Source organism: Spermophilus citellus (assembly GCF_964194105.1).
Source record: "Spermophilus citellus genome assembly, chromosome: 18".
Classification (NCBI taxonomy): domain Eukaryota; kingdom Metazoa; phylum Chordata; class Mammalia; order Rodentia; family Sciuridae; genus Spermophilus; species Spermophilus citellus.
In genome coordinates this window covers 9,203,694-9,230,107 of record NC_138200.1, presented here as the reverse complement: position 1 = coordinate 9,230,107, position 26,414 = coordinate 9,203,694, and the positions used below count along the sequence as shown (strand labels likewise).

At 47.8% G+C, this 26,414-nt stretch overlaps 1 protein-coding gene across 7 annotated transcripts in view; it reads right to left on the bottom strand.

The window, feature by feature from the left end:
- ZC3H4 (zinc finger CCCH-type containing 4) overlaps positions 1-26,194 on the bottom strand; it is a 40,596-nt gene extending 14,402 nt beyond the window's left edge. Inside the window, exons 1-9 of one of the 7 annotated variants that reach the window (XM_081274291.1) lie at positions 25,780-26,194; positions 25,490-25,655; positions 8,188-8,407; positions 7,825-7,935; positions 5,338-5,560; positions 3,968-4,119; positions 3,211-3,307; positions 2,969-3,108; positions 1,911-2,021 (exon numbers count right to left, since the gene is read on the bottom strand). In XM_081274291.1, coding sequence (XP_081130417.1) covers positions 1,911-2,021; positions 2,969-3,108; positions 3,211-3,307; positions 3,968-4,119; positions 5,338-5,560; positions 7,825-7,935; positions 8,188-8,407; positions 25,490-25,650 — 1,215 coding nt within the window. In that variant the 5' untranslated portion in view covers positions 25,651-25,655; positions 25,780-26,194. The other 6 variants (XM_081274296.1, XM_081274293.1, XM_081274297.1 and 3 more) reach the window with 6 other exon arrangements.
- Between the last annotated feature and the right edge of the window lie 220 nt (positions 26,195-26,414).

The window sequence follows — 26,414 nt, the reverse complement described above, 5'->3', positions numbered from 1 at the left end:
CCGTCTTCCCCCAGTTTTCATCTATTTTTCACTGTTGGCTGCGTGGCAATGAGGGCTAGTCACCTACCTGCAACCCAGTACCACACTTCTTCCTTCCTAACAGAACCCTAAGTTTGTTTGGGGACGAATGTGCCTAGCTAAAAATACTTAATTTCCCAGCCTCCTTTGCAATAAAATATAGGCAAAAGTTCCCAGAAAGAAAACTTCCTAAATAAAAAAAAAATTTTTCTTTCGCTCATCTTTCTTCCTCCTAGACCTTGGATGCGATGTCCAGAGGCACAGCAGCCATTATGCAAACATGAGAATAAATGCCACATGCTTTAAAAAGGTAGAATAGAAAGTAGGAAGGAACCTAGGTCCCCAGGATACTGATGACCACTACAGCATCTTCTACTGCCCATTCCCCCAAGACTCCTTGTTCTGAGACAAATGTCTACTGTGTTGAAGCCAGTAAAATTAGGTTTTCCTTTACTTGGCGTTGAACATAATTCAAACAAAAGGAATCAAGGTTCTTGTTCTCTGTTCCTCAGCCTTCAGTCCCTTACAGGAATCACTTACTATCAACTGAGATAAAGCAGCTGTTCTTACAACCAATATGGACACCAGTATGGAGGGTCCCCAAAAGATTAGGCATGGAACCACTGTGACCCAGCTATACCATTCCTCAATATTATTCTAAACAATCAAAGTCATCATACTACAGTGACAAATGCATACCCAGGTTTACAGCCAAACTATGGATCCAGCCTAGGTGTCCATCAACAGGTGAATGGATAAAGAAAATGTGGTATGTATACATGATGAAGCTTTATTCAGACATAAAGAAGAATGAAATCATGTCATTTGCAGGAAAACAGATGGAATTGAGACCATTATGTAAAGCAAAATAAGCCAAACCCAGGAGGTCAAGAGTAGTATGCTTTCTCTCATATGTGGAAACTACAGAGGAAAAAGGAAAAAGGGGTGACTGTATGAAAAACAAAGGGACAGCAGTAGAACAGAGGAAGGGGACAAGGAGTTTGAGATGAAAGCAGGGAGTGGGGAGGTGCTAGGGAGGGATATTGGCCAAGTTATATTGTTATAGGTTTTTTTTTAAGAACTTAACCTTATTAATTTTTATGTGATGCTAAGGCTTGAACCCAGGGCCTTACCTGTGCTAGGCAAGTGCTCTGCCACTGAGCCACAACCCCAGCCCCTATGTTGTTATACTGTATGCATGTACAAACATGGAACAACAGACCCCACCATATGTACAACTATAATGCACGAATAAAAAAAATAAAGAGGGGCTGGGGTTGTGGCTCAGTGGTAAAGTGCTTGCCTCGCACATGTGAGGCACTGGGTTCAATCCTCAGCACCACATAAAAATAAATAAACAAAATAAAGATATCGTGCCCATGAAAAAAAAATAAAGAAAGAAAGAAGCTGTTCTGTATCTGCTTCCTCTATACTTAGGGATAGCTACTCCATTTTCTTTGTGTGTGTGTATATATATATGTATTCAAGTTTCTAAAAAGAATATGAACCGTGACTGTAATACAGAATGTTTTATATGCCACACATTATTCTGAGGTACCTATTTCTTCCCAAGACACGTGCATGGGAGCAGCATCCCTGAATGCCCATCAGGACCTGTCACGTCTTTACATTAGCACTGACCCTTATAAATGCATCTGAAGCCATACAGATGGATCAAAGCTTTGGCCAAAAAATATCCCTAAAACTGAAAATATGTTCCCCTGCTCTATGTCCTCCTCACTCTGAGAAGTCAGTGGAATCTTCCAGGCCTGCCCAGGTGTCTCTGGGTATCAACACCAAGAACAAAGAGCATCACACGATCTCGTCCACCCACCACAACAGTTAGTATGACCTCCAGGTTATTCACAGAGGCGACACAGCCTGCTTCTTACCCATGTGCACCGCCCTTCCACAAAGTATTTGCAGATGACTTTGCCTTTCTTGTCAGACTGCTGGTGGGGCTTGTCATGGTCACCTCTGCGGTAGCTTCCCCCACCACCATCCTGTGAAGAATGCAGAATGAGTGAAGAGGGTGAAAAGCGCAGCTCTGGGCAGATGGGAAGAGCACGCAAAGGGAAGGGTGTTTACAAGAACACAGATAAGCACTTCTGACCCACCCTGAAGGGAGTGCAGAGTTTGAACCCATGTGTGGAGTACTGGTGCACACAGGAGAAAGCTCTAGCATTCAGAGCTGCAGGCAGACGGGATCTTGAGTTCTGTGTGGGAACATGTCACCTCCTAGAGGAGGAGGCATGGGCCAGCCTCTAAGACCCTGGTGGACTAGCTGAATGGGTCACCAACGTCAGACTCACTGAGGTGCTGCAGATACTGCTGAAGACATTTTTTTTTTTTTTTGGTACTAGGTACTAGGGAATGAACCCAGGGGCTCTTAACCACTAAGCCACATCCCTACCCCTTTCTGCGTTTTATTTAGAGACAGGGTCTTGCAAAGTTGCTTAGAGGGCACTGCTAAATTGCTGAGGCTGGTTTTGAACTCGGCCTCACAAACTGCTGGGATTATAGGTCTGTGCCAGTACCACTTTCCCAGCTGAAGACATGGTTGTAAATACAAAGGGTCTACCAGCACTGAGTCCCCAAGACAGACATCATCAGCCACAGGGGTGAGAGCCAATGGGAGTAGGAGGGCAGGATCAGCCTCAAGGAATGACTCATTAAAGGCGGTTAAAAAAAAAAAGGCTGAGCATGGTGATGCATGCCTATAATCCCAGCACCTCCAGAGGCTCGAACAGGAGGATCACAAATTCAAAGCCAGACTCACCTCAACAATTTAGTGAGTCCCTATATCAAAATAAAAAAACAAATAAATGGGGCTGGGGATGTGGTTTGATGGTAGAATATCTCTGAGTTCAATTACCCCTATCAAAGGGATCGGGAAATCCCAGAAGGGGCTCTGGCCAAAACCATCAGCTCAGAACAAGGATCAACTCACGCCCATGTCGTCGTCATAGAAGTCCTCGTCATCGTTCATTCCGCTCTTATTCATCCCTCCACGACTTCCACCTCGACCGCGACCCCGGCCCATGCCTTTCCCTCGGCCTCGGGAACCCCGGCCCCGGCCTCGACTCAACCCTGCAGAATGAGAGTGGGTTAGCCTGCTCCCCTTCCCAGGGCCTGAGTCCAGAAGCAGCTACCAGCCCCCAGCAGCACAGGGCACCTGAGGCCCCTGCCCACCTCGGCCTCGGCCGTCCTTGGACCTGCGGTACTGGTTCAGCTCCTTGGAGTACTCATCATAGTCATCATCGCCCATTGGCTCCTCGCTTTCTCCATACTGGAATTCCAGAAAGACAGAAATGGCAAGAGAGTGTCACAGAGGAACAAGGAACATTCCCTACACACCCTGCCTCCTAGGCACTGGAGTGTGGCTGCCTCAACAGTGGGTGGTCCTGGTCCTTCCTATGCAGCCCTCATTGGGGAGACTCCTGCCTCCCAGCCACTGGGCAGAACCAGTAAGGCACACTATGGACAGCTGTCTGGCTATAAAAGAAGTGGCGGCTTATTGTGTCCTGGCTCAGAAAGGCCACAGAATGGTGACCTTGCAAGGCAGGAACAGAACACTGCATGTCTTCTGTAGGGGCAAGGAGCCTAAACACATATTCCTGGGCCTGGGGATGTAGCTCAATGATATAGCATTTGCCTAGATGTGTGAGGCCCTGGGTTCAAGCCCCAGGAAAGAAAGAAAAACAAAGAAAGAGGGAAGAATAAATGAAACTTGTCTCCAAGGACAAGGTTGCTTCACAACTAACCCTTAGATACTTTTGCCATTTCAATCCATATGAAGGTTTTATCTAATGCAAAATGAACATTTTAAAGCACATTAACCAGCTACTCAAGGCCTTCCTTTCCTTCAGAATGTTCCTGTGTCCTTCCACCTTAGCCAGAGAGCCCACCAGCCACAGTCTTGTCACTCCAGGGCTACAGAAAACCTTACTTCCATCTCCTCCTCATAGAAGTCCTCTTCGTCCTCGGGGTGGTCTCCCACAGAGCCTCTGCCGCGGCCTCGGCTGCCCCTGCCCATGCCTCGGCCTCGGGATCCTCCACGGCTTCCTCGGCCCCTGTAGCCTCTGCCCCGGCCTCGGCTGCCTGCACAGGGATTGGAATAGAGAGCCTGATATCAGAGCAGATCCCATCAGCAAGAAAGAAGATAACTCAACTCCTGCCGCTCAATCACTGCATCTTCCTGCTTCTTCAGGAATCCTCCCAGCTTCCCTGGGAAGATTAAAAGTCCCCTGGTTCCTCAGCACTCCTGACATACAGCTACTACAGCACTGACAACCCTGCTTCATGGGTACCGGCCACTTAGCTGTTCAACACAGCAGCCACCAGCCACACATGGCCAACAAGCACCTGGAACAGGCTAGTCCAAGCTAAGAGAGGAACAGAGCCCAAACCAAACACTGGTTTCCAAAGACTTAGTGGGGAGAAAAAGAGTTAGAGTGAATAATATCCCACGTGTCTGCTTTGAGTTCATACTGAAATACACTCTGAATACACAGGTTGATTAAACTGGTTGTTAACCTGTTTCCTGGCACTTTGTCAACGTGGACACTAGAATATGAGAACTGATGAGTGGCTCACATTCCAATGCCACTGGACAGCACTGGCGGAGGGTTTCCCCAAATCACAGAGCCTGCCCCCGGGAAACAAATGAAGGCCGCTCTAACAAAAAGCTGGGCCTCAGGCAGGGTCACAAGGCTAAGAACCTCTGAGCTGTAAGATTCTGGAAGCCCCTTGGGCTGGTTGCCCTTCTGGCAGGAGACAGTTCTAAGAGATTAGGCTGGGCTGCTGACTCAGTGCTCAGCCCTCCCCTATCTTCCTGGCCACAGGTTCAAGGTTCAGAGGTGGTGGCAGCTGCACAGACTGCAGCTGCACTGTCAGGTAATGGGAGCAGGGAGGGCTGGGGATGGGCAGTGCCACTGAGGGTTTCAGCAGCCAGTTGTTATTATCCTAGTCCAGGTGACAGAGACATTAAGCTGTCCCTTCTCACTTTCCTCAGAGCTGACCAGAAAGTGAATTTAAAAAGAAAATACCCTCAGCCACACTGGCCTCCTCCCGGCCTCCTCCCTGCCACTGCCTAGCTGGGGATCCTCTTCCCACACTCTTCTGTGGCTAACCTTGGTCCCTGTGCCCTGCGTAGTTCCCAGAACTTCTTTATCTATTTCTCTCACCCCTAAACAGCTGCCTGCATCTCCTCCTGGACATGAGGAGCTCCATGAGCAGGGCCTGTGGTCAGCCTGGCTCTGCGTGGCCCCTGCCCAGCAACCACTTAGCCCTAGAGAAGAATCTGCTGGAAGGGCTCACCTCGGCCCCGGCTGCTGCCCTCCTTGGCACGCCGGTACTGGTTCAGCTCTTTGGTAAAGTCGTCGTAGTCCTCCTTGCCCATGTCCTCCTCCTCATCCCCCTCATACTCCCCATACTGCTCATTCTCATAGTCTTCATACATGCTGTAGCCCTTGCTGTCCATCTTGGAGTAGGCCTTTTTGGGCAGGGGCGTGTTGTGCGATGGGGGGTATTGCTGGTGGGACTGGGCCCAGGAGAGAATCAGGAAGAGAGGGTGAGTCAGGCCTCATGTACTGGGGTCAGAACCACCAAGGTTCCCAAGAATTCCTGAACTGACTTATCTGAGAGTCTCTACTGTCCCTGGGTAGAGACCACTGCTGGGCCTCAACCACTCTGGAGACCAATCTATCAGGGGGCCCACATATTTCTGTCTTTCAGAAACAGATAACGCTTGAAAGAAAACTGAGATTCAGACCCCATGATCCCTGAAAAGCCAAGGGCAAGAGGCAGTATTTTCCAAGAATGCAGAGCAAGAACATTTGGGGAGGGGCCTATAGGTAGGAAGAGTGCTCCTCGGTCAAAATTTTTTTAGGGCCCATAGCACACAGCCTACAATCCCAGCAATTCAGGAGGACCTCAAGTTTGAGGCCTGCCTGTGCAACTCAGTGAGAACTGAAGCAACCTAGTGAGACCCACTCTCAAAACAAAAATCAAAAGGGCTGGGGGTCTAGCTCAGTGGTAAAGTACCCCTGGGTTCAATACCTAGTACAAAAAAAAAAAAAAAAAAAAAAAAAATTTGTTTTTCCCTGTATGACCTGGAAATCCAATTTAATGATCTGCTTTTTTTAGTCAAACTAGACAGCTGTTTCAATTGTTGTTTTACAAAGGTGTCCTAGTGCCAAAAAGTGCTGGATGAAGAAAAAACAAACATTCAAATGGAAGCAACCAAGATATCCTTAAAAAAAAAGTCCTTCAATAGTTATACAAAGAAAGTGTGGTTTACCCAGACAATGGTGCATCATTTAGCAATGAAAAGAAATGAGCTACAGAGCAATGAGAAGTAACACAGGAACTGTAAGTGCATAGTGCTAAGGCCAGGCACAGGGTGCACACACAGAGTTCCAGCTGCTTGGGAGGCTGAGGCAAGAGGATGGCTTGAGTCCAGCCTGGGCAATACAGGCAGACCCCATTTCAAAAACAACAACAACAACAAAAACCCAAACATATTGCTAAGGGAAAGAAGGTAGTCCAAAAATGCTACAGATGATTCCAGCTATGACATTCTGAAAGAGCCAAAACTGTAGAGACAGTAAAAAGATCAGTGGTCTGCAGCGAAGTTTCTTGGGCTGTGAAACTACTGTGAAACTGTAACAAAATCCAAAGAGCTACAGGACCCTAACAGATTGGACCCTGATGGATACAAATGTATCCAGCAGGTTCATGAATTATAACAACTTATCACACTAATGCAATATGTTAATAACAGGAAACTGAAGAGAAAGACAAGCAAAGGGAACCCTGCACTGCCTGCTCAGTTTTCTGTAAACCTAAAACTATTCTACAAAATAAAGTCTATTGATTTAAAATATCTACAATAGTCATAGTGAAACTCAAAATACAGATATATAGACATGCTCAGAAATTCTTGAGCATATCTCAAAAGGCCTCAAAACTCTCATTCACAATTCAAGCCTACACTGTCCCCTCCATTCCTGGCCTCTCTCAGATCTGAATCTTCTCAGCTATGCCATTGGACAATCTTCCACTATGATGGATGACGCTGAGTCATAGGATGATGCTGTCTCTCCAGCTTTAAAAAGAGCTACTAACTTTTCAACATTTCTTATCAGAATCTGAAAATTCACATAGATTTCTTTCTTACGGGTTCTTCTGGTGGGAAAAAAATGTACACACTCTGAACAAATAACACAAATTTGTTCTTAAGCTCAGAGATGTAATGGGGTATTTAACTTCCCACTACGCAAACCTTGAGATAATTTACTCTCCTGGCCATTTCATTCTCTTGCCAATTTCCCACAAAAGATCACTTATGAATGTCAGAAAGCAGTCAGCTGTGACCTGAGGCAGTGAAACATACTGAATCCTGCTGAAGCCCTGGGAGTCATGTGCCAAAAAGGCTCAGGAGCGGGCCTTATGGAAATCAACCACTGCCTGGGTTCAAATCCTAGCTCCTCCACTGACAACTGGGTAGCCTTCCTAAAATCTTCTAAAGACTCAGTTTCCTCATCTATAACATAGGATGAAACAATACCTAACACCACAGAATTAAAATCCATATAAATGTGGGTAGTTGTAGACTCCTGGAGCTGTGAGCCCCAGGATAACCCCTGGGAGGCTGGAGGCCACCCCTCTCCCTCTCTTAGAAAAGACAGTGCTGGGGACTCTATCTTGGCTGGGAGGAGTATAGGCAGAATTGCTAGAATTTAAAGGCGGACTAGGGGTGCAGCTCAGAAGTAGCTCAGCGGGGCCCTGGGCAGTGCCACTCACAGGTGCATATGGGGGGCTGTATTCCCGGTACTTGCGGTGCCCCTTCTCGCTGGGGCTGAAATCCGAGTCATCTGAGAAGTCAGAGAAATCATCACTGGAAGAAGCATGGCGCTGCAAGGACAAGGGAAGTGGAGTTAGCAATGTGCTAAAGGCTGCAGTGGCACAGCCAGCCCCAGGACAGGCAAGGCTGGAATGTGCCAGAGGGCCCTGTGCTCCAACCAAAAGACCTCACCTGGGGCACTCAGTGGCAATGAAGCATAAGCTCTTTAAAAGAAAAGTCTTTACCCACTTCAGGGCACGAAAAAAACATCATTATTGAGAGTGCCCTCAGGCAGGCCGGTGCAGGAGCCTTCCCGGACCTACTTTGTGCTTGGATTTCCTCCTCTTCTTCGACCTCCGCTTCTCCTTCTCCCGCTCTTTCTTCCGTTTCCGCTTCAGTCTCCGGTGAGACTTCTCCTCATCCGAGTCACTATGGTGCTTTTCCCCCTTTTCTTTCCGACTCCTCTCAGGCCCTCCGGGGGTGTCTTGGGTCTCCTCAGCCCCATCATCTTCCAGTTCACCTTCCTCCAACTCACCATCTTCCCTACAAACCAACCCCAAAGTCAGCATGAACCCGTGGGTGGGACAGAACCCAAGGACTCTGGGCTGGAGGAGGCCCAAAAGCCATGGGGCAAGAGCTGCAAGCCCCAGACAGACCCTTCCTCTCTAGAAGGGCTGTGCTTAGGATTCTAACTTGGCTGGGAGGGGTGCACATAGAGAACTCCTAGAATTTAAAGGCCCCACCACTAGCAGACTAGGGGCGTAGCTCAGAGGCCTTGCGGGTGCTCCATTCCCAGCAGAGAGAGACACAAAGAGAAAGATATGCCACTAACAGGGACAAACCCACACCAGGATTTTCCATAGGTTGAGTTTTAAACAAGAAAAATGGCAAGTTCTGTGGTCATGTGAATTCAAAGTCTCACCCTGGGTACTGTCAGAGGGTTCCCAGAAGCCCTGCCCTGCAGCACCCACTCAGCTCTGCTCTGGAGCATTTACAAAACTCGCCTGATCACAGAAGTTCCAGATCTCAGGGAACCCCGACTATATCTTCCCACAGCAAAATGACCTGCTGCCCAGGGCCTTGGCCCCTGGAGCCGCCCAGCCAGCTGAGCATCTGCTCTACATCTGAACAAGGCTGAGAGGGCCATGGTTCTCAACCAAGACTACCCCTCAGCTTTCTGGTTGCCCACAAACAGGCCTCAGAACACCAATACACCCTACAGAAGGCCCACAATCACCACTGGTGAAGAGGCTCTGGCCTCCACTACTGGTCTGGGGTTGGGGGTCACAGATGGACAGGGACACCACAGAGGAGAAATGTCTCAATCCCCTAATGAGGTCCTCACATGGTAGGTGACCCTGCCTTCTCTCCCTCCTGACATGCCTGGCCTCCACGTTTCCCTTCTGGACCCCTCCTACAGTGTTCCTGGCTTTGTCAATCCCCCCATGGCCCACTACTTTAAAAAGTAAAAGTAGTCTCCAAACATGAAGACACCACCTGCAGGACACTGGATGTATGGGTGGGGTGAGGGAGGGAGAAATAGGGTTAAGGAGGGAGCAGGAAGAAAAGCAGTCCAACTTTCAAGCCAAACCCACAGACAGTTCTCACAACTACAGAAGTTGGTAAAGGAAAAAAAAAAAGTAAAATTTTTAAAGCGCCCCAAATTCCTCATGAATGACCACCGCAAGGTCCACTGTAAGCATGAAAATCTCTTCCATCTCAATTGATTAGGGCACAAAAAGAGACGAAGGTGAGGTAGGGGCTGGGATTATAGCTCAGTGACAGAGCTTGCCTCACAGCATGAGGCCCTAGGTTAGATACTCAGCACCACATACTAAATAAATAAAATAAAGATCCATTTACAATTAAAAAAAAAAAGAGTAATGAAATGGGCCAAGGATCCAAAGCGATAACCCAAGGGGAATGGACCTCGGTAGGGAGGCTGTAGCTTAGGGAAAACAGCCAGTCAGGAGCCCCAAAGGCTCTAAGGTGAGCTCTGGAAAAGCAACAAACTGCCACTTCCTGAGGACTCTCCACAGCCCTTTCACCAGCTGTTCCCTTGGCCCACCTCAGGGATGCTCCCAAACACTAAGGAGGCCCTCAAGAGGGGCTTCTGTGTTAATCTCACGCCATTTTAAAGTGGACAGGTCTTGTTTCAATGCCAAGTGGCCCAGCCCTGCACATACCCAGAGGCAGAGGTCAAGTGCCACTTCTGAAACAGATTATAGGACACAAAGCTCTTTCTTCTATTTCAAAGTAAACAACAAAGAGAAGTGACCATGTGCAGCTCATGTTGTTCCCTCCTAAACCACCAGGTTGTCCCCAGCTGCCCCTACAGGCAGACGCTGATCAAAGGTGGGATCAGGGTGGGGCAGAGGGCAGCATTCCTGACAAGTGAGGCACCTTCCCACAACACTAGCCAGGGTGGCCTCGCCCACGCTGAAAGCACCACCTGAGGATAAGCACATGCCAGAGGCACAGCGTGTGTCTGCATGTGCAAGACCCTGGGTTCCATCCCCAGCACCACACACACCCCACTTGACTGGGGAAACTGGTTGGGTCCTGTTACTCAGTGACACAGCAAACTTCCTGCTCTGCAATCACTTCGAGATGGCGCCTGGAGCAGAGCAACTGACTGGCCCGTCCCTGATGGGAATACTGTGGACAGGCCAGAGCCATACCTTGGAGAAACAGGGGACAGACTGCGTAGGCTGCAAGTCCATGCAAAAATGCTGAAGAGAGGACGGCCCTCCTCACTGTAGTGTGGAAAGGGCCAGCCTGAGAGGGACGTCATCGCTGTCTTATAACTCAATCCACAAAGCAGTCTCCATGATACAGGCGGAAGATCCTACCTAGGATCCGCTGAGGCCTGCACTCTAGGCTCACATGCCAGGGCGCAGGGACCAGCTGCTGGACATCTAACACACAGGAATAGGAGGGTGAGGGACGTGACAAAAGACCATCTGTGGAACTCGAAAGCCCTAACCACTATCCAGAATGATTCTAGAAGAAAGCCTGTCAATTACGAAGGCCTCATCAAGACTGGGAGGACAGGGGCTGGGGATGTGGCTCAAGCGGTAGGGCGCTCGCCCGGCATGCGTGCGGCCCGGGTTCGATCCTTAGCACCACATACCAACAAAGATGTTGTGTCCGCCGAGAACTAAAAAATAAATATTAAAAATTCTCTCTCTCTCTCTCTCTCCCCCTCCTCTCTCACTCTCTCTTTAAAAAAAAAAAAAAAAAAAAAGACTGGGAGGACAGCACACAGCTCCAGCCTACAGAGCATTCAGCCAAGGAGAGAGTCCTTGCCCCACCTAAACTAACAGTCATGGGCACATCCAGGCTTGGCACGAATCAACCACATTCTGCACAAAGCAGGCAGGGAGAACCTGGAACTTTTTTTTTTTTCTAGAATTGAGAAAAGCTGAAAAAGAAACAGGAATTAAAGAAGAAAAAATCACTGCTGATTTATAAAGGGGCATTGGGATGGTGACACTGGATGGGTTGCTGGGCATTCCTAGTGCCATCTAGTCTTGGCATGCCTTCAGCCCCCAGAGTCCCAGGATAACCTCTGCAGGTGGTTATTACATAGGAGACACCCTCCCTGCATGAATATTAGGTCTGGTTATTTCCTTCAAACTCTGTTCAACAGAAACCAAAAAAAAAAAAAAAAAAAAAAAGAATGTTCAACAGAAACAAAAAAAAAAAAAAAAGAAAAGAAAAGAAATCAAGCCCACTGGGAGAGCTGGGGAAATCCTGAGGGCCATCCACACCACTGCACAAAGGCAGCCTTCACAAAACAGCAACCAGGTTTAAGCAGTGCCACTTAACAGGCTGCCAGCAAAATCCATGTCAGAGTGGGATTAAATACCAAGGGAGCACTCTTAATAGACTGTGACATAATCCCCCAAGAAAAGTGGGGGAAGCCCCACTGCACTAATCATTTCAATCTAGACCTGCCAAACCCTCTTGAGACAAGCACGCGGGAGAAAGCCTGCAGTGGCGGCCTGCACAGAGACCGCTTCATTCCAACAGCCCAGACTGGCAATGCCCCTACACGGCCACAGCTGGCTCTACTGCCAGAGCCATCAGGGACAAGAAATTAGTTGCACTGGGAAACGCTTGGAACTGGCCCCCAAGAAGAAATAAAAAGAGGCCAAGAGGTAGCTCTGCCTCCAACTTCCTGGACAAAGCTTCCATGGCATCCAAGTTTCCATTTTGAGAGCTGGCTGCTCCTCCTCTTGGGTCAAAAAATAGATCTAGACACCTGGCCTGGCCAATACCAACTGAGCCAACTCCACAGGGCCCGGAAGCATGCAGGGTTCATCACATACCACGGACTTGGCAAAAACAGTACTTGGAAATGAGATCTCATTTCCACAGCAGGCTGGTGGAAGGGACAACATGCTTCTTCCTACAGACCCAAGAAACTCCACCAGCTTGGCCTCTACCCTAACATGTGCTCCTGCTATGCGACCCAACCCTTGGTTTTCTAGTCTGAAGAACGGGATAACAGCAGTACCTACCTCAAGGGCTGTGAAGGCTAAATGAGATAATATGAATAAAGCCCTGGTCATGGGGCAGGCACACAAGTTAAATATTAGTTACTTACTGGTTTTAAGAACCAGTCAGAACTAGGCGAGATGGTGTACACATATAATCCCAGCGGCCCAGGAGGCTGAGGATCTCAAGTTCAAAGTCAGCCTCAGCAACTTAGCAAGGCCCCAAGCAACTTAGAGAGACCCTGTCTCAAAATAAAAAATAAAAGGGCCTGGAGATATGGCCAGTGGTTAAGCATTTCTGGGTTCAATCCTCAGCATCAAAAAAAAAGCAACCCAGTTACAATCAGCATGCCTCATGTGGACAACCCTACAATGGCTGGAATGCTGCCCAGGAAGCACACATCACCTTCCTGAGGGGACACTGCTATCTGCTAGCCAACAAGCTCCCACTCACTTGGCCCAACTGTGCCCAACCATTCTCTCCCAACCAATCCTGCTGATCAAACTGAAAAAAATCAACATCTCCCCTTCCTTAGCTCTAATCTGTGTGGTACTGGAAGGCAACCCAGTGACTACCCAAGAAGAAAAGACACGGGAGAGCTGAGACCCAGGAAGAAGGGACAAAGGCCCCTGTGAGAAGAAAGCTTGCAACATGGCAACTCTCTACACAACAGGGTTGGAAGAAGCTGGGAGGGGCCAGGGGCCTGCGGCTCTACCTGGTTTACAAGGGAGAAAAGAGGCAAACACAGAAAGATGGAAGCTCATGGGAACAGTGGCTGTTACCTGAAGATCATGAGGCGGCTAGGTTAATGTGAAGGTCAGGGTTATGACCATTAACTGCCCAGACTCTCAACAAATTGCCTGGGTAGGCTCTGAATGACCCATTAACTAGGGACAAAATCACAAAAATTACAAGGAGGCTCCACCTCTTCAAATGTTTAACGACCAGCCTAAGTGCAGGAGCCGAGGATCGCAACCTGACCCTGCAGACAGCCGCTCACTAGAGCGAAGGCACAGGCCTTTCCATGAGAAGACTGGCTCAGGGGCTGTGCCCACGACCTTCCCTGATTTAGGAAGTGGTAGAGCAGCCCCGCGGGGAAACTGAGGGCATTTCAGAACCAAGAAATTCTTGAAATAAATCTCTGGGTCTTGCACGTGTTTTTCAGTGTCCTTACTACCTAGTTCATCAATCAGAAACCAAGAGCAAATGGGCGCTTTCCCTTCCCCTCTTCAGAATTCTTAAGTGTAGTCATAACCTGCTCTGTGATGTCACAACATTTCCATGGAAACCTGCCCATAATATGGCACCAGCCGAGTGGCAGGCACAATGCCACCTGGGAAGAAGAAAAGGCAGCCACCCCTCCACACCCCTCCCTTCAGTGTGAGCAAGACTGCATGCAGCCTGACACAGGCATCCAATTCAAATCACCTCAAGCATTTTGAACCTGACTGAGATATAACTGCTTATTATTAATTTTGTTAGGAGTGAAGTTGGATTTCTGGCCTATATTAAAAAAAAAAAAAAAACTTAGGCAGATGCGATGGAGCACATCTGTAATCCTGATCACACAAAGGCTGAGGCAGGAGGACCGAAAATTTGAGACCAGTCTTGGCAACTTAGGGAGGCCCTGGCCAACTTGCCTTACAATTTAAAGGGACGGGGGGGGGGGGGGGGGGTGTGATGATGGTAGAATACCCCTGGGTTCAATCCCCAGTACCAAAGAAAAGAAAAACAGGGCTGGGGATGTGGCTCAAGTGGTAGCGCGCTCGCCTGGCATGCGTGCAGCCCAGGTTCGATCCTCAGCACCACATACAAAGATGTTGTGTCTGCCGAAAACTAAAAAATAAATATTAAAAATTCTCTCTCTCTCTCTTAAAAAAAAGAAAAACAGATTTATACTAAAGAATTTATGGGTGAAATGTTACTTTAAAACAGGCAGATATGGGGGGACAAGGTAATGGAATAAGCCAAAATTGGCAAAATACAGATAATTATTGAAACTGGGTGGTGAGTATATGGTGACTTATTATACCATTTTTTCTTTACTTGTGTGGTAAAAATTTTCATGATAAAAAGTTAAAACAAAGCTAGGTGCAGTGGCTCATGTCTGTAATCCCAATGGCTCAGGAGGCTGAGACAGGAGGACTGCAAGTCAAAGCCAGCCTCAGCAATTTAATAAGACCCTAAGTAACTTAGTGAGACCCTGTCTCTAAATAAAATATTTAAAAAGGGCTGGGGATGTGCTCAGTGGTTAAGCACCCCTGGGTACAAGCTCTGGTACCAAAAAAGTTAAAGCTCAGAGTAGGCCAGGTGCAGTGGCATACACCTGTAATCCCAGTGATTTGGGGGGCTGAGGTAAGAGAATCTCAAGTTTGAAGCCAGCCTCAGCAATTCAGTGAGACCCTCAGCAACTTAGTGAGACCCTGAAAGGATTGGGGATACAGCTCAGTGGTACAGCACCCCTGTGTTTAGTCCCTGGTACCAGAAAATACATAATAAAAAATAAAGCTTAGGGGCTGGAGTTGTGGCTCAGTGGCAGAGTGCTTGCCTAGCATTTATGAGGCAGTGGTTTCAATCCTCAGCACCACATAAAAATAGATAAGTTATTTTAAATAAAGGCATTGTGTCTACCTACAACTAAAATAATATATTTTCTTAAATGAATAAATAAAGCTTAGAGTGGGACCACCTCAGCAATGTGAGAAGACTGTGAGGGAAAGACAATGTTAATTTCCCAGCAAAGAACCAAAGTGTAGGGTGTGGGATCTCCTTGTCACTCACCAAGACCATACCCCATCTGCCCAGCTTTCCTGAACTCCCAAGCCTGCCTGAGTACCTGAGGGGAGCTGTGAAGTCCCAAAGCAGCAGGTAGACGTCAATGCTAATATTCTACAGCACCATGCTTGTATTCCTCTGACTGCAAAAACCAGCAAACCCACGAGGCAGTACTTCATCCCATTTAAAGCACCAGCAAAAAGACTCAGATGGAAAAAAATCTGCCCATAGAATCACAGCAGGAAGCAGCAGGATTAGAACAAGGATTTGACCCCAGTGCTGTATTTTTTTTTTTTTTTTTTCCTGTACCAGGGATTGAACTCAGGGGCACTAAACTACTGAGCCATATCCCTAGCCCTATTTTTTGTATTTTATTTAGAGACAGAGTCTCACTAAGTTGATTGGTGCCTTGCTTTTGCTGAGGTTGGCCCCCAAGTCACTGGGAGTACAGGCGTGCAACACCATCACCAGCAACAATGCCCAGCTCTAAACAGAAATTATCTGTAAAAGAATCATTTATTTTAGGGCTGGGGATGTGGCTCAAGCGGTAGCGCGCTCGCCTGGCATGCGTGCGGCCCGGGTTCGATCCTCAGCACCACATACCAACAAAGATGTTGTGTCCGCCGAGAACTAAGAAAAAATAAACAAACATTAAAAAAAAATTCTCTCTCTCTCTCTGTCCCCCTCTCTCTCTCTCTCTCTCTTTAAAAAAAAAAAAAAAAAGAACAGAAAACAGACTAAATCCACATGCCAAGAAATGGCAGAATGAGGCACTAAGACATTGTGGAGCAAGCTTTTTTTTTTTTTTTCTGGAGGGGAAGGGGGACCAGGGATTGAATTCAGGGGCACTCAACCACTAAGCCACATCCCCAGTCCTATTTTTTGTATTTTATTTAGAGACAGGGTCTCACTGAGTTGTTTAGTGCCTCACTTTTTGCTGAGGCTGGATTTGAACTTGCAATCCTCCTGTCTTAGCCTCCTGAGCTGCTGGGATTACAGATGTGTACCACTGCGCCCAAAGGAGCAAGTTTCTTTTTTTTCCCTCCCTGGTACTGGGGATTGAGCCCAGGGCTGCTCTACCACTGAGCTATAACACCAGTCCTTTTTTTTTTTTTTTTTTCCTTCCTAATCTTGTAAGACAGAGTCTCACTAAGTTGCTTAGGGCCTTGCTAAATTGCTGAGGCTGGCCTGGAATCTGAAATCCTCCTATCTCAGCCTCCTGAGTTGCTGGGATTATAGGAGTAGCCACCAGGAGTATGCTACCATGCTCGGGGTACAAGTTTCTTTCTTTCTTTTTTTCTTTTAATATTTTTATTAGTTGTTGATGGACCTTTATTTTACTTATTTATATGTGGTGTTGAGAATCGAACCCAGTGCCTCACACATGCTAGGCAAGTGCTCTACCACTGAGTCAGAACCCCAGCCCTTCTTAAACACTCTGCATCCCAAGGCAACAATGGAGCCTCCAGGATGGGGTTTGGGGAGAATCCCATGAGCCCACATAAATAAAGCAATGGGTATAACCCTAGCTTATGTTAAATGTTTAGAAATGCAAACACATGAGGTCAATACAGTCCCTCCAATATTGAACGAAGGGAATGGTGGCATTCAAAAGTCTGAGAACACTTGAATAGTTCAGGAGCTAAGAGGACAGGAAGATCTAAACAATCTTAGTGAAAAAACAAATAGGACTCATCCCAAGACAGAAAGCAATGCAAATCCAAGGGAGGGAGGTTTCGAAGTCCTGTAATGGGAAATGGAACACCTCACCCTCAAATGTACAGCAGCCACACTGAGGTCAACCAAGCATACAATCCTCGCAAGTGGACAGTCCATGTAGAACTCAAACAGTCCAACCAAGAAACCCAGCCTGCTAGAGCAGCCTTGTCTGCCGAAACACAGTTGCCATTTCCTTCCCCAACTAGCCATTCTTCACTGGCCCAACCTCTGAAAATGCTCTTGTTCAGCAGCGTGACTCTCAGATCCAAGTTCCTCCTGGCAGATGAACTTCCAGAATTTGCTTCTTAGTAGTAAAGGAAAGTTTTCTAACCACCTTTCACACCAACCCAATTTTAGATGGCTTAAAGTCGCACAGGCGCTGGGTCACATGCAAGCAGCCCACTTTCTATACTCCGGAGAGTAAAGTCAAATTATTTAACTTGGGGACGAAGGCTTGACCTTGTTTATAACTTTTCAGGGGAATTCATCTGGTTCCATTCGACATACATTCAACCAAGACAAAGTTTTGCTATCTTCCTCTAAAAAGAGTTCTTGGCCAAGGAATCATGAAATTTCTTATTTAGACACCACTTCTCATGAGGGCTGGAGCAGTAGCTGAGCAGTAGAGCACTCACCTAGCACATGCGAGGCCCTGGGTTCAATCCTCAGCACCACATAAAAAAAGAAATAAAATAAAGGTATTGTGTCCAACTACAACTAAAAACTAAATATTACAAAAAAAGAATTTCTCATTAAGAGCTGCAAAATACAATTATTAACTTCAAGTCACCTGTGGGTTCCTTGTGGGCAACATCTCAGTACCTGGGCTTCCAAGGACCCAGCAGGGGCGGGGGTACCTAGCCTGGGCTGGCACTCGCAGTAGTCCAGGCGCATGAGGCCTTTGTGGCGGCCATTCACACCCTTTTTGTCAGTTTCTTTAACACAAAGGATAGAAAATTTCCCAGGAACCTCCTTCAGCAACCTAACCACTTAAAACTCTGATGGAGTCATTATGTCTTTAGTCACAAACTCATTCTCCGTGTTTCAAGGGCTTCCAAATTGGCCCAAGCGTGACGGTGCGCAGATCAAGACAAATGTGGCACTCCCAGGAACACAGCCCTCCTGTGTTGCATATTGGCTTCGGTTACTGTGACTGCTCCTGTCCCGTGCTGCAGCAGGGCCTGCCTGGAATCCCAAGGAAACCTAAGCCCTGGTGTCTGTTAGGAAAATGAGGAGGGCAATAATCCAAGCCACCTGCAGTGGTCATTTAGCCAAGTGACACTAATGTCTGGACCCAGCTCCCTTGGGTCAGGCCACAGCAGGGACGTGTTAGCAGTGATCTCCATCCACTCTGGGCCTCAAGAAGTCTCCAGTTACTTCTAATGAATGAAAATCCCTTTCATTTAGGAGTTCAAAGCCAGGGCTTGTGCCTCTACATTCACCAGGATGAGCAGGAGACAGGGATGATAGAGCTGCTGCAGACTGGGGGACAGGAGAGTGTAGCACACCCCCATCCTCTGGGGCCCACTCTAAACGGAATACCTGTATTCATTCCTTCCATTCCCTCCCACCAAAGAATAATGATGCCAGCTTCTGTGTAGGAACACCAGCCACCATGCCCACCACACAAGGGCAGGGGCCTGAAAACTTTCAAGGACTGATGAGTAAACAGTTATGCAAGCTATAGGGTGGTCTTTGTCCCAACTACTCAACTCTGCCATCTGCCACTGAAGACACAAATGAGTATAGTCATGTGACCACAAACTTCACCTACAAAAACGGCTGTGGGAAAGACCTACCGGTATCCTAAATGCAGTGGCTTCAAACTTTCTGACCCTGACTCAAGTCTCCTCCTCTACATTCCTCTCAAGTTTCAGAAAACTACTAACTACATTCTGCTTTTTCCATCCTCTTCAGTTGCTTTGTTTTTCAAATGCAGAGACAATCAATAAATGGACTTCATATCCCAATGATGACTTACCCTGCAGGTCTAGGACAGCAGAGTGAGTACAGAGATGGAGCCAGGGTGCAGGCTGCCAGATTCCAGTGGTGCCTCTAGCATACTAACTCTGTGAACCCAGAACAAGGGACATTAACTTTTCAGTTAATGCTGAGGTTAAATGAGCTAATACAAGAAGCAGTCAGCAGGACTCTAGAGGACAGCCTTTGACCTTCCCATCAACAATGCACAGGTGGAAGTGCTACTGTTGCCCCTTTGGGAAGACAAAGGAAATTGACTTAGGAGCTTAATAATGTAGGAGTCAAAGTCCATTTGCCAGCTGCCCATCACTCTCCACCAGCAGAGGGTCAACCCCATGTGGAAAGGGCCCTGCTGCATCAAGCTTGATGGCTGAGGAGGAAACGCTATCCAATCTGGCACGACTGGAACAAGGAAGCCAGGTACTTAGCTAACTGTTAAGCCAAGGGGTCTCCTGAGGAATCTCCCTGTGAGCTGGCCACTGAGCCTAACCTTATTAATTTTCAAGACACCTACTTTGCAGTTGGGGATTAGCAGGCTGCAGGAGCTGCAGCAGCAGGAGCTACAGTACCCTTCATGAATGCCAGAAACTGCAGAAGGTACGACAGACAGAGAAGAAAGAAACTGGAGGCCTGGTAAAGGGAGGAACAATCTTAGCCTAGCCCTCCATGAAATTCTCAGGAAAGGGATCCTTGGCACACTCCAAAACATTTAAGAAAAGCACAGGATAAGCTGGATGCTAAAAGAACAAAACCTTAGCCTACTTGGCCAAATTCCACAGGGATTGCAGGATCCTGGATTTAGGACAGACCTTGCTCTCAGAGACTCTGTAAGGGTAAAGGCTTGGCCTAAGGCGATGGGACTAGTTACCAGTGGTGCCAGGTTCTAGGTCCCTGGCTTCCCAGATCTCAGAGGCCTACCAGGGTACAACACTGACTCAGATTCCAGTTGCAAAACATAAACACTAATGATACGGTGAGCACTGGCTCAAGACACACCTAAGAAATGCCTTAAAATGGCTTCCACTTTCTTTCAACCCCAATCAGCAACTTGCAACTAAATAAGTGACAGGAACTCTGCAAGGTGAAAGATAAACTGACTTTCTTCAGAAACACAGATGTTAGTCTTACTTCTGTTTACACACCAGACTGTAAAAGTTCTATTTAGAATTTCCCCCTAGGAGGGAGGTCACTGAATGTGGGTATTGTGTGGGTGTCTAGCAGTATCCATTTGACCACAATGACCCTGAGAAGTGAGCATTATGCTCAGGGCCCATGGCACACTGCCGGGGAGGGACCAGGCCTGAATGGTTTTATCTGACTCCAAAGCCCACATTCTTCCTTCACATCCTGTCACCACCTCCAATGTTCAAAAAGATGTCACCACTTGCTTGAAAACAGGGAGCTGAGTCACCAATTCACCCAGATGCAACATGGCAAAAAATTACCAGACAGACCCTCTATTCAGAGCCTTTTTGGCCAGAGAAATAAATCACACTCCTAATAAATATCCTCTTTCTGCTTAAAAAAAAAAAAAATTCTAGCACCAATAAGCCAGGTCTTCATTTTTGCCAACAATTAAGAATCACCCCATGTGGCTGGTTTGTGGCTCAGCGGTAGAGTGTTCGCCTAGCATGTGCGAGGCCCTGGATTCGATCTTCAGCACCACATTAAAAAATTAATTAATTAATTAAAGGTATTTAAAAAAAAGGAATCACCCCAGACGGTGATGTACTAGTAACCTATTTTAAAACTGCCCACCTCATCCCACATCACTACTAAAAACAAAATAAGCTCTGCACAATGTCATCAAGACTTCATCTACAGTACTACCAAAAGCAAAAACACTCCATAGCGAAGACTAGGCCAAGAAATTTGGAAAGCAAAATTCACAAAGTCTGATTCCCCTGGAACAATCTCATTTTTTTTTTGAAGGGGGCCACAATATCTTTATTTTATTTATTTTTATGTGGTGCTGAGGATGGAACCCTGTGCCCCACACGTGGGAGGCAAGTGCTCTGCCACTGAGCTATAAGCCCAGACCCAACAATCTCATTTTTTTTTTTTTTTAAAGAGAGAGGGAGAGAGAATTTTAATATATTTTTTTTTTTAGTTATCGGTGGACACAACATCTTTGTTGGTATGTGGTGCTGAGGATCAAACCCGGGCCGCACACATGCCAGGCGAGCGTGCTACCGCTGAGCCACATCCTCAGCCCAACAACCTCATTTTTATCTTAACTCATCCCAGTGAACTTTATGTGCCACTCAAACTGGCAGCTTTTCCATTCTATTAGGTTTTAATTATGAAACTGGCCTCAAACCATTCATTCAGACAGAATTCACTCCACCAATGAGCAGACTGCTGCTACAGGTCCTTAGGTTGGCTTAATAAATACCAATTGCCAGAAAGCTCTGGAACCTTCCCTTTTTCTCCTATTGCATCAACAGCTATGCTGCCAAGCTACAGGTTAAATGCCTTGCTCAACCAGACTATTTCAATTCTCTCTTGCTGTCACTCAAACTCCCAAAAGCAGGTCAGAACCAGTTGCTATGGCACTAGAAGATAGCATCCATAGGGACCAAAATTAGGTTGTCTGAATAAGGTTTGACTTAAAGCTATCCAGAGACTTGGAAACAGTATCATTAAGCAATTTTAGCCATAGAAGTATTATTGTAACTGGATCTGGCCTACATGGAGAGATGTTTCTAAGGACTCAATAGTCACAAAAAATATAACAAAAGTGAACAACTTCAAGCAACCCTGAGACAGCCATTCTTTCCCATCAGGGTAAGTAAGAGATCTTAGATCCTAAGGAGCAGAGGTAGAGGTATTATCAAGTGATGAATTGCTAACGAGGGCCAACATGAAATTGTTATATGTTCAACTGCAAGAAAATAAACAGACTCAAGAGTCAAATGTTCACCTCTGACATGTGACGCACTCCAGGAAAGCCACAGGTGCAAAACAACTTTCCTTTGGGATCAGCCTTCCTGACTAAGGCAAAACCACAATAGTGGCTTTCTAAAATAACTAGCTCTATGTAAAGAAAATTCTGGCTTGTCAAGAATCAAAAATGTAAACCTTCAGAGCAAATCAAAACCCTACAGGAAGAGAGGACAGACTGGGAATTGGAAAGCCCTTCTGGGGAATCCTTTTCTTTGGAAAAGCAAACTGGAAAGGAATAAAAAAGGGGTCTGAGGTACAGAATCTTCATATTTTCATGATCACAAATTAGTTTGTTTCCACCGGGATTTTGATTTGCTTTCAAATTAAATCTCTCACCCAGAGAAAACAAAAGAATTCAAAGTTACAAATGTTTAAGAATTGCTGTTAAATCAGGGATTCTGAGTGACACCCTTCTTTTTCTTTTGCAACATCCATTAATTTCATCATTTTCACTAACACTGGTACATCAGTTTGGGGGAGTTAAAAAAAAAAAAAAGGTAGTACTGTGACATTTCAAAAACACGGATTACCAAAATGCAGTTTGACTTAATAACTGGGGCTTCTTGGACTGGATGAATGAGATTCCTTTGAGGGGGGGGGGGGGAAACAAAAACAATAAATCACTGTGATATGTCTGAGAGCTTTTTAAATGTTTTTCAAATTCACCTAATGACTGCTAAAACTTTCACTTACAAATGAAATTCTTATTTCCTTATAAAAGTAAATCTAAGTAAGCATTCTTCCATAATTTAGTAATTCTAAAACTTGGGTCCTCAGTTAACATCCAGTTTCTTAGCCCCTGCAGGAGGAACTTTACAAAGCATGGGAAACTTCGAGCAATTTCCTTTTGGCTGACACAGTGCACTGGATAGTGTGTTCGATTCGTGCTTCAGACGTTTTTTTCAGGACACTGTACATTTTAGAGTCTTCTTCCTCCCATAACTGACTTTATACGCCTAAGACCACCACTGCGCGGGGGGTTAAGTTGGCAACATATTACCAGGAAGAACAAAACAAGTGGCCTGCAAAATGCAGTTTACGTGTTTCCTCAACTAAATATGAGTGAACACTGTTTCTCCTAAGAATGGAAAAAAGGAAACTGAGTCTCTTGGAGGGGATTAGGTGATAGGCTGTGTGTTAGAAAGATTTCTCTAGCAAAATGTCAGGGACCAAAAGTGGGCCAAGGGAAGATGGAACTTCAACGTGTTTTGTCTTTTAACAGAAAAACTTATGCTTGTAAAACACATCAGAAGTACAGTGTTTGGTTCTGCAAGTCATTTTTGTTGTTTTTTTCCTTGTAAGTGTAGGATGGGGAACTGGGGGCTGGAGGTGTTCTCTCCAACATGACTGGGCGTGTAACACGTTTGCATCAACTTTTCACGGTCAGACATGTGCTTTCTGAACAAAGAGCAGTGGAGACAGGCAGAGACTGGGGCTTGACACAGTTTACAGATTTTGTGCTTAAACAGTACTTTACAAATGACTTGCTCAATTTAAACGTCCATCACCATAAGAGACATTGGAGTAAAACAAGGAAATTGGATCTACTTGAACCACAATCTTTTTTTTTTTTTTTTGGGGGGGGGAGACTTTAACTTGAATTCAAATATCATAAACCAAATTCAGTAAGCTTGTCTCCTACACATGGACTTGAAGTATCCACTTTCCTCAAGGATGAAGGCTGGAGACAAAACAATGGGCTGATATGGAAAGAGAGATGCCAAGGGTCTGAAAACTTACATAGATTTTTGTCATGTTACAGTAATACTTTTTTTTTTTTGAGAAAACTGTGTACGTCAATTTTTAAAAATTAAACATTGAAAGGATGTGCAAGTCTAAAAGGGCTCAACAGGGTTAGAATCCTGATTTGAACATATAAATTCATTCTCTCAAGCATCACTTTGGTCTAAAGGTGAGAAGGCAGGCAGGAAAGGGACAAAAAGAGGGAGATAATTGAATTACTCAATAAAAGAGGCTACTTACCATCCCAACCCATTGTAAGACATACACTTCTGACATAAGAGAACTCCTTAGAGGTCGAATAAAGCGTGTAAGCACCTTTGAGTAATGCACCTGCCCCTGGAGAGGGGGCCCCGGAAGCCCAACATGGGCTCAGCCAACAGACCTTTGCTAATCTGTTTATTTCCTTGAACTGGAGTCGGGCTGCGAAGGGCTGCGATTCCCAGGACGATACATTTAATTAGAACAAAACAGAAAAAAAATTTTTTTTGTAAAAGCTCACCAAACTGCTGCACTTGTGTCTCTGAATGTGGGTGGCATTTCTTTTAAAAGGCAAAGTATGGTCTGTGAAGGAGAAAGGGAAAAAGGGGAGGTGGGAGTGGGGAGAAGGGGCCGTGGAGCCTGGCAAGGAAGCCCTGGCTGAGACACCGGTCTAAGAGAGGGTCTGCGCGGCTCCGAGACCGAGCTGTGTCCGGGCAGCCATCTGTCCAGCGCATTCTCTTTCCCTCCCCACCCCCACTCCCTCCAAGACTCGCTTTCCTGCCGGCTGAAACCCACCTTCCATTTTCAAACCCACTATCCAGCCACTTCTCCCCTTCCCCACCAGGAATGGGTGAGAGCGAAGCCTGCACCCCAAAGCCTCCAGCTCGAGCGGGGGAAACGGGCCCCCACCTCGCCCAGAAAGGCGCGGGGCTGGCCCCATTATCATCGCTAGAGAAGGGCGTGGAGGGTCCCATTTCGCACTCAATAAAAGGCAGGGGGTGTCCCCTTCCACCCCCTGCCAAAGCACTAAGAAACCTCTATTTCTCTCCCGGAAGAGATGGCGCCCCGTTTTACTCGGAAAGAGGGTGAAAAGAAAGTGGGGGAACAACTTCCTCTCCCCTCCCTGGCAAAAAAAACAAACCTCACCCCCCAAAATAAGACTGAGAATCCTCCCCCAGGTCACCTACCTACGAAGAGCGAGGACCCCCCCAAGGAGAAATATGGGGAAGTTGCTTTTCCCAAGAGGGGCTTTTGTCAAAAGGCTGGATGCACCCCCTAATCTGTCTTCTGGGGAGTAGCTAAAAAACACCTCCCGCCAAAAAAAAAAAAATTACAAGGTGCAAAACAGGCCCCGTCCAAATGACCCCCCATTAGGATGGAGACAAGACTGCACGAACCCCCACTTTCTGCCTCCTAAGAAAGCTCGGGTACCTATCCAAGTACAGCAAGGCACACCTCCCTCAGGAGAAAGGATACTGCCAGGGGCTGGGAGACCCCCAACTCCAAACACCTAAAGGGGGGCTGTTGCTCAAGAGCCCCCCAAAAAGGGACGGGAGCCCCTCCCCCATCCCCTTTCCCGAAGCCAGGCGACGGGCAGGCGGGCCGCTGGCTGCCAGCTCCCGGCGCTAGGGCAGCCAAGACCCCGGTGGGCCTCCGCAACGCCCCCCGGCGCCCCCTCCCCAGGGCGGGCGCGGGGGGCCCGGGGGGCGCCTCCTCACCTTCCCCTCAGCATGGCGCCCAAAAAAGACAGAGCGAGAGCGAGGGAGAGCGGGCGAGCGCCGCGAGGGGGGGGAAACGCATGAGGCCGGGAGAGAAAGCAAGCGAGAAAGAGCGAGCCAGCGAGAGACACCCACCGACCCCGCCCTTCCTCCTCCTCCTCCTCCTCCTCCGCGGCCCGGCCCAACATGGCGGCCGCCCCCCTTCCTCCTCCTCCTCTTCCTCCCCCCGGGGACGCTGCCCCGGCCCGGCCGGGGGCCTGACCTGTCGTCAGGGAGCGGGAGGCGGTGGTGGAGGAGGTGCGGGGTGGCCGGGCGGGCATCGGGGGAACACGGAGGAGACGAAGGCGTTGATGGCGGCGGTGGCGATGGCGGCGGCGGCGATTCTGATGGCGGCGGCGGGGGGGTCCCGGGCGCGGCCTCCATAGTTCCTTTGGGGGGGAGGGGATGTTAATGCACGAAAAAGGACTGCTTGGGCGTGGCGGGAGGGGCACACTTAAGCTCTCTGGGCTCCTGATGGGAATTAGGTATATATTTTTTCGGTTTCGGAATCACCTCTGCGCCGACCTCCGCGTAGGCCGCGCGGCCTAGGCCCGGGCGTCCGCCCGCCGCCTGCTTTCTCTGCAGCCCGCCCTGCGGTAACTCGCTCACGGGCGCGGGGCCCTCATCGGGGCGAGAGCCCCCACACACACGCCTGCGGGCCCGGGGGCGGAGACCCGGGAGACACGGACACTGGTGGGTGTTGGGTGTAATTAGCGCAGGCCGCGCGCAATGGAGCAAGCGAGGGGCAAGGGGAGAAGAGGAGAGCGAGCGAGGTGAGGTTAAAAAAAGGGGGGGATTTTAGGGAGAGAGGGAACGGGCCGCGGAGACCGGCCGACTGTCTGCCTGCCCGCCCTAGGTTCCCCGGCTTCCCGGCCCCCGCCGCAGTCAGGAATTCACACAAAATGGCGATACTGCCGGGACGAGCCCAGAGACTGAGGCGGGAGGAAGGGCGAGGAGGGAGGGGGAACTGAGAGGCGGAGGCCCAGGCCGCGTCACGCGGAGTAGGGGGCAGAGACTGCTTGCCGGAAAGAGTCGAAGGTAAAGGGCGAGGCCGAGGGGAGGCGGAAAAAGCCGAAAGCACATGAGAAAGAAACAGGGGGCTGTCATGAGCCAGAAAAAGCCGAAAGTAGTCTCTGCTACCAAAGCAC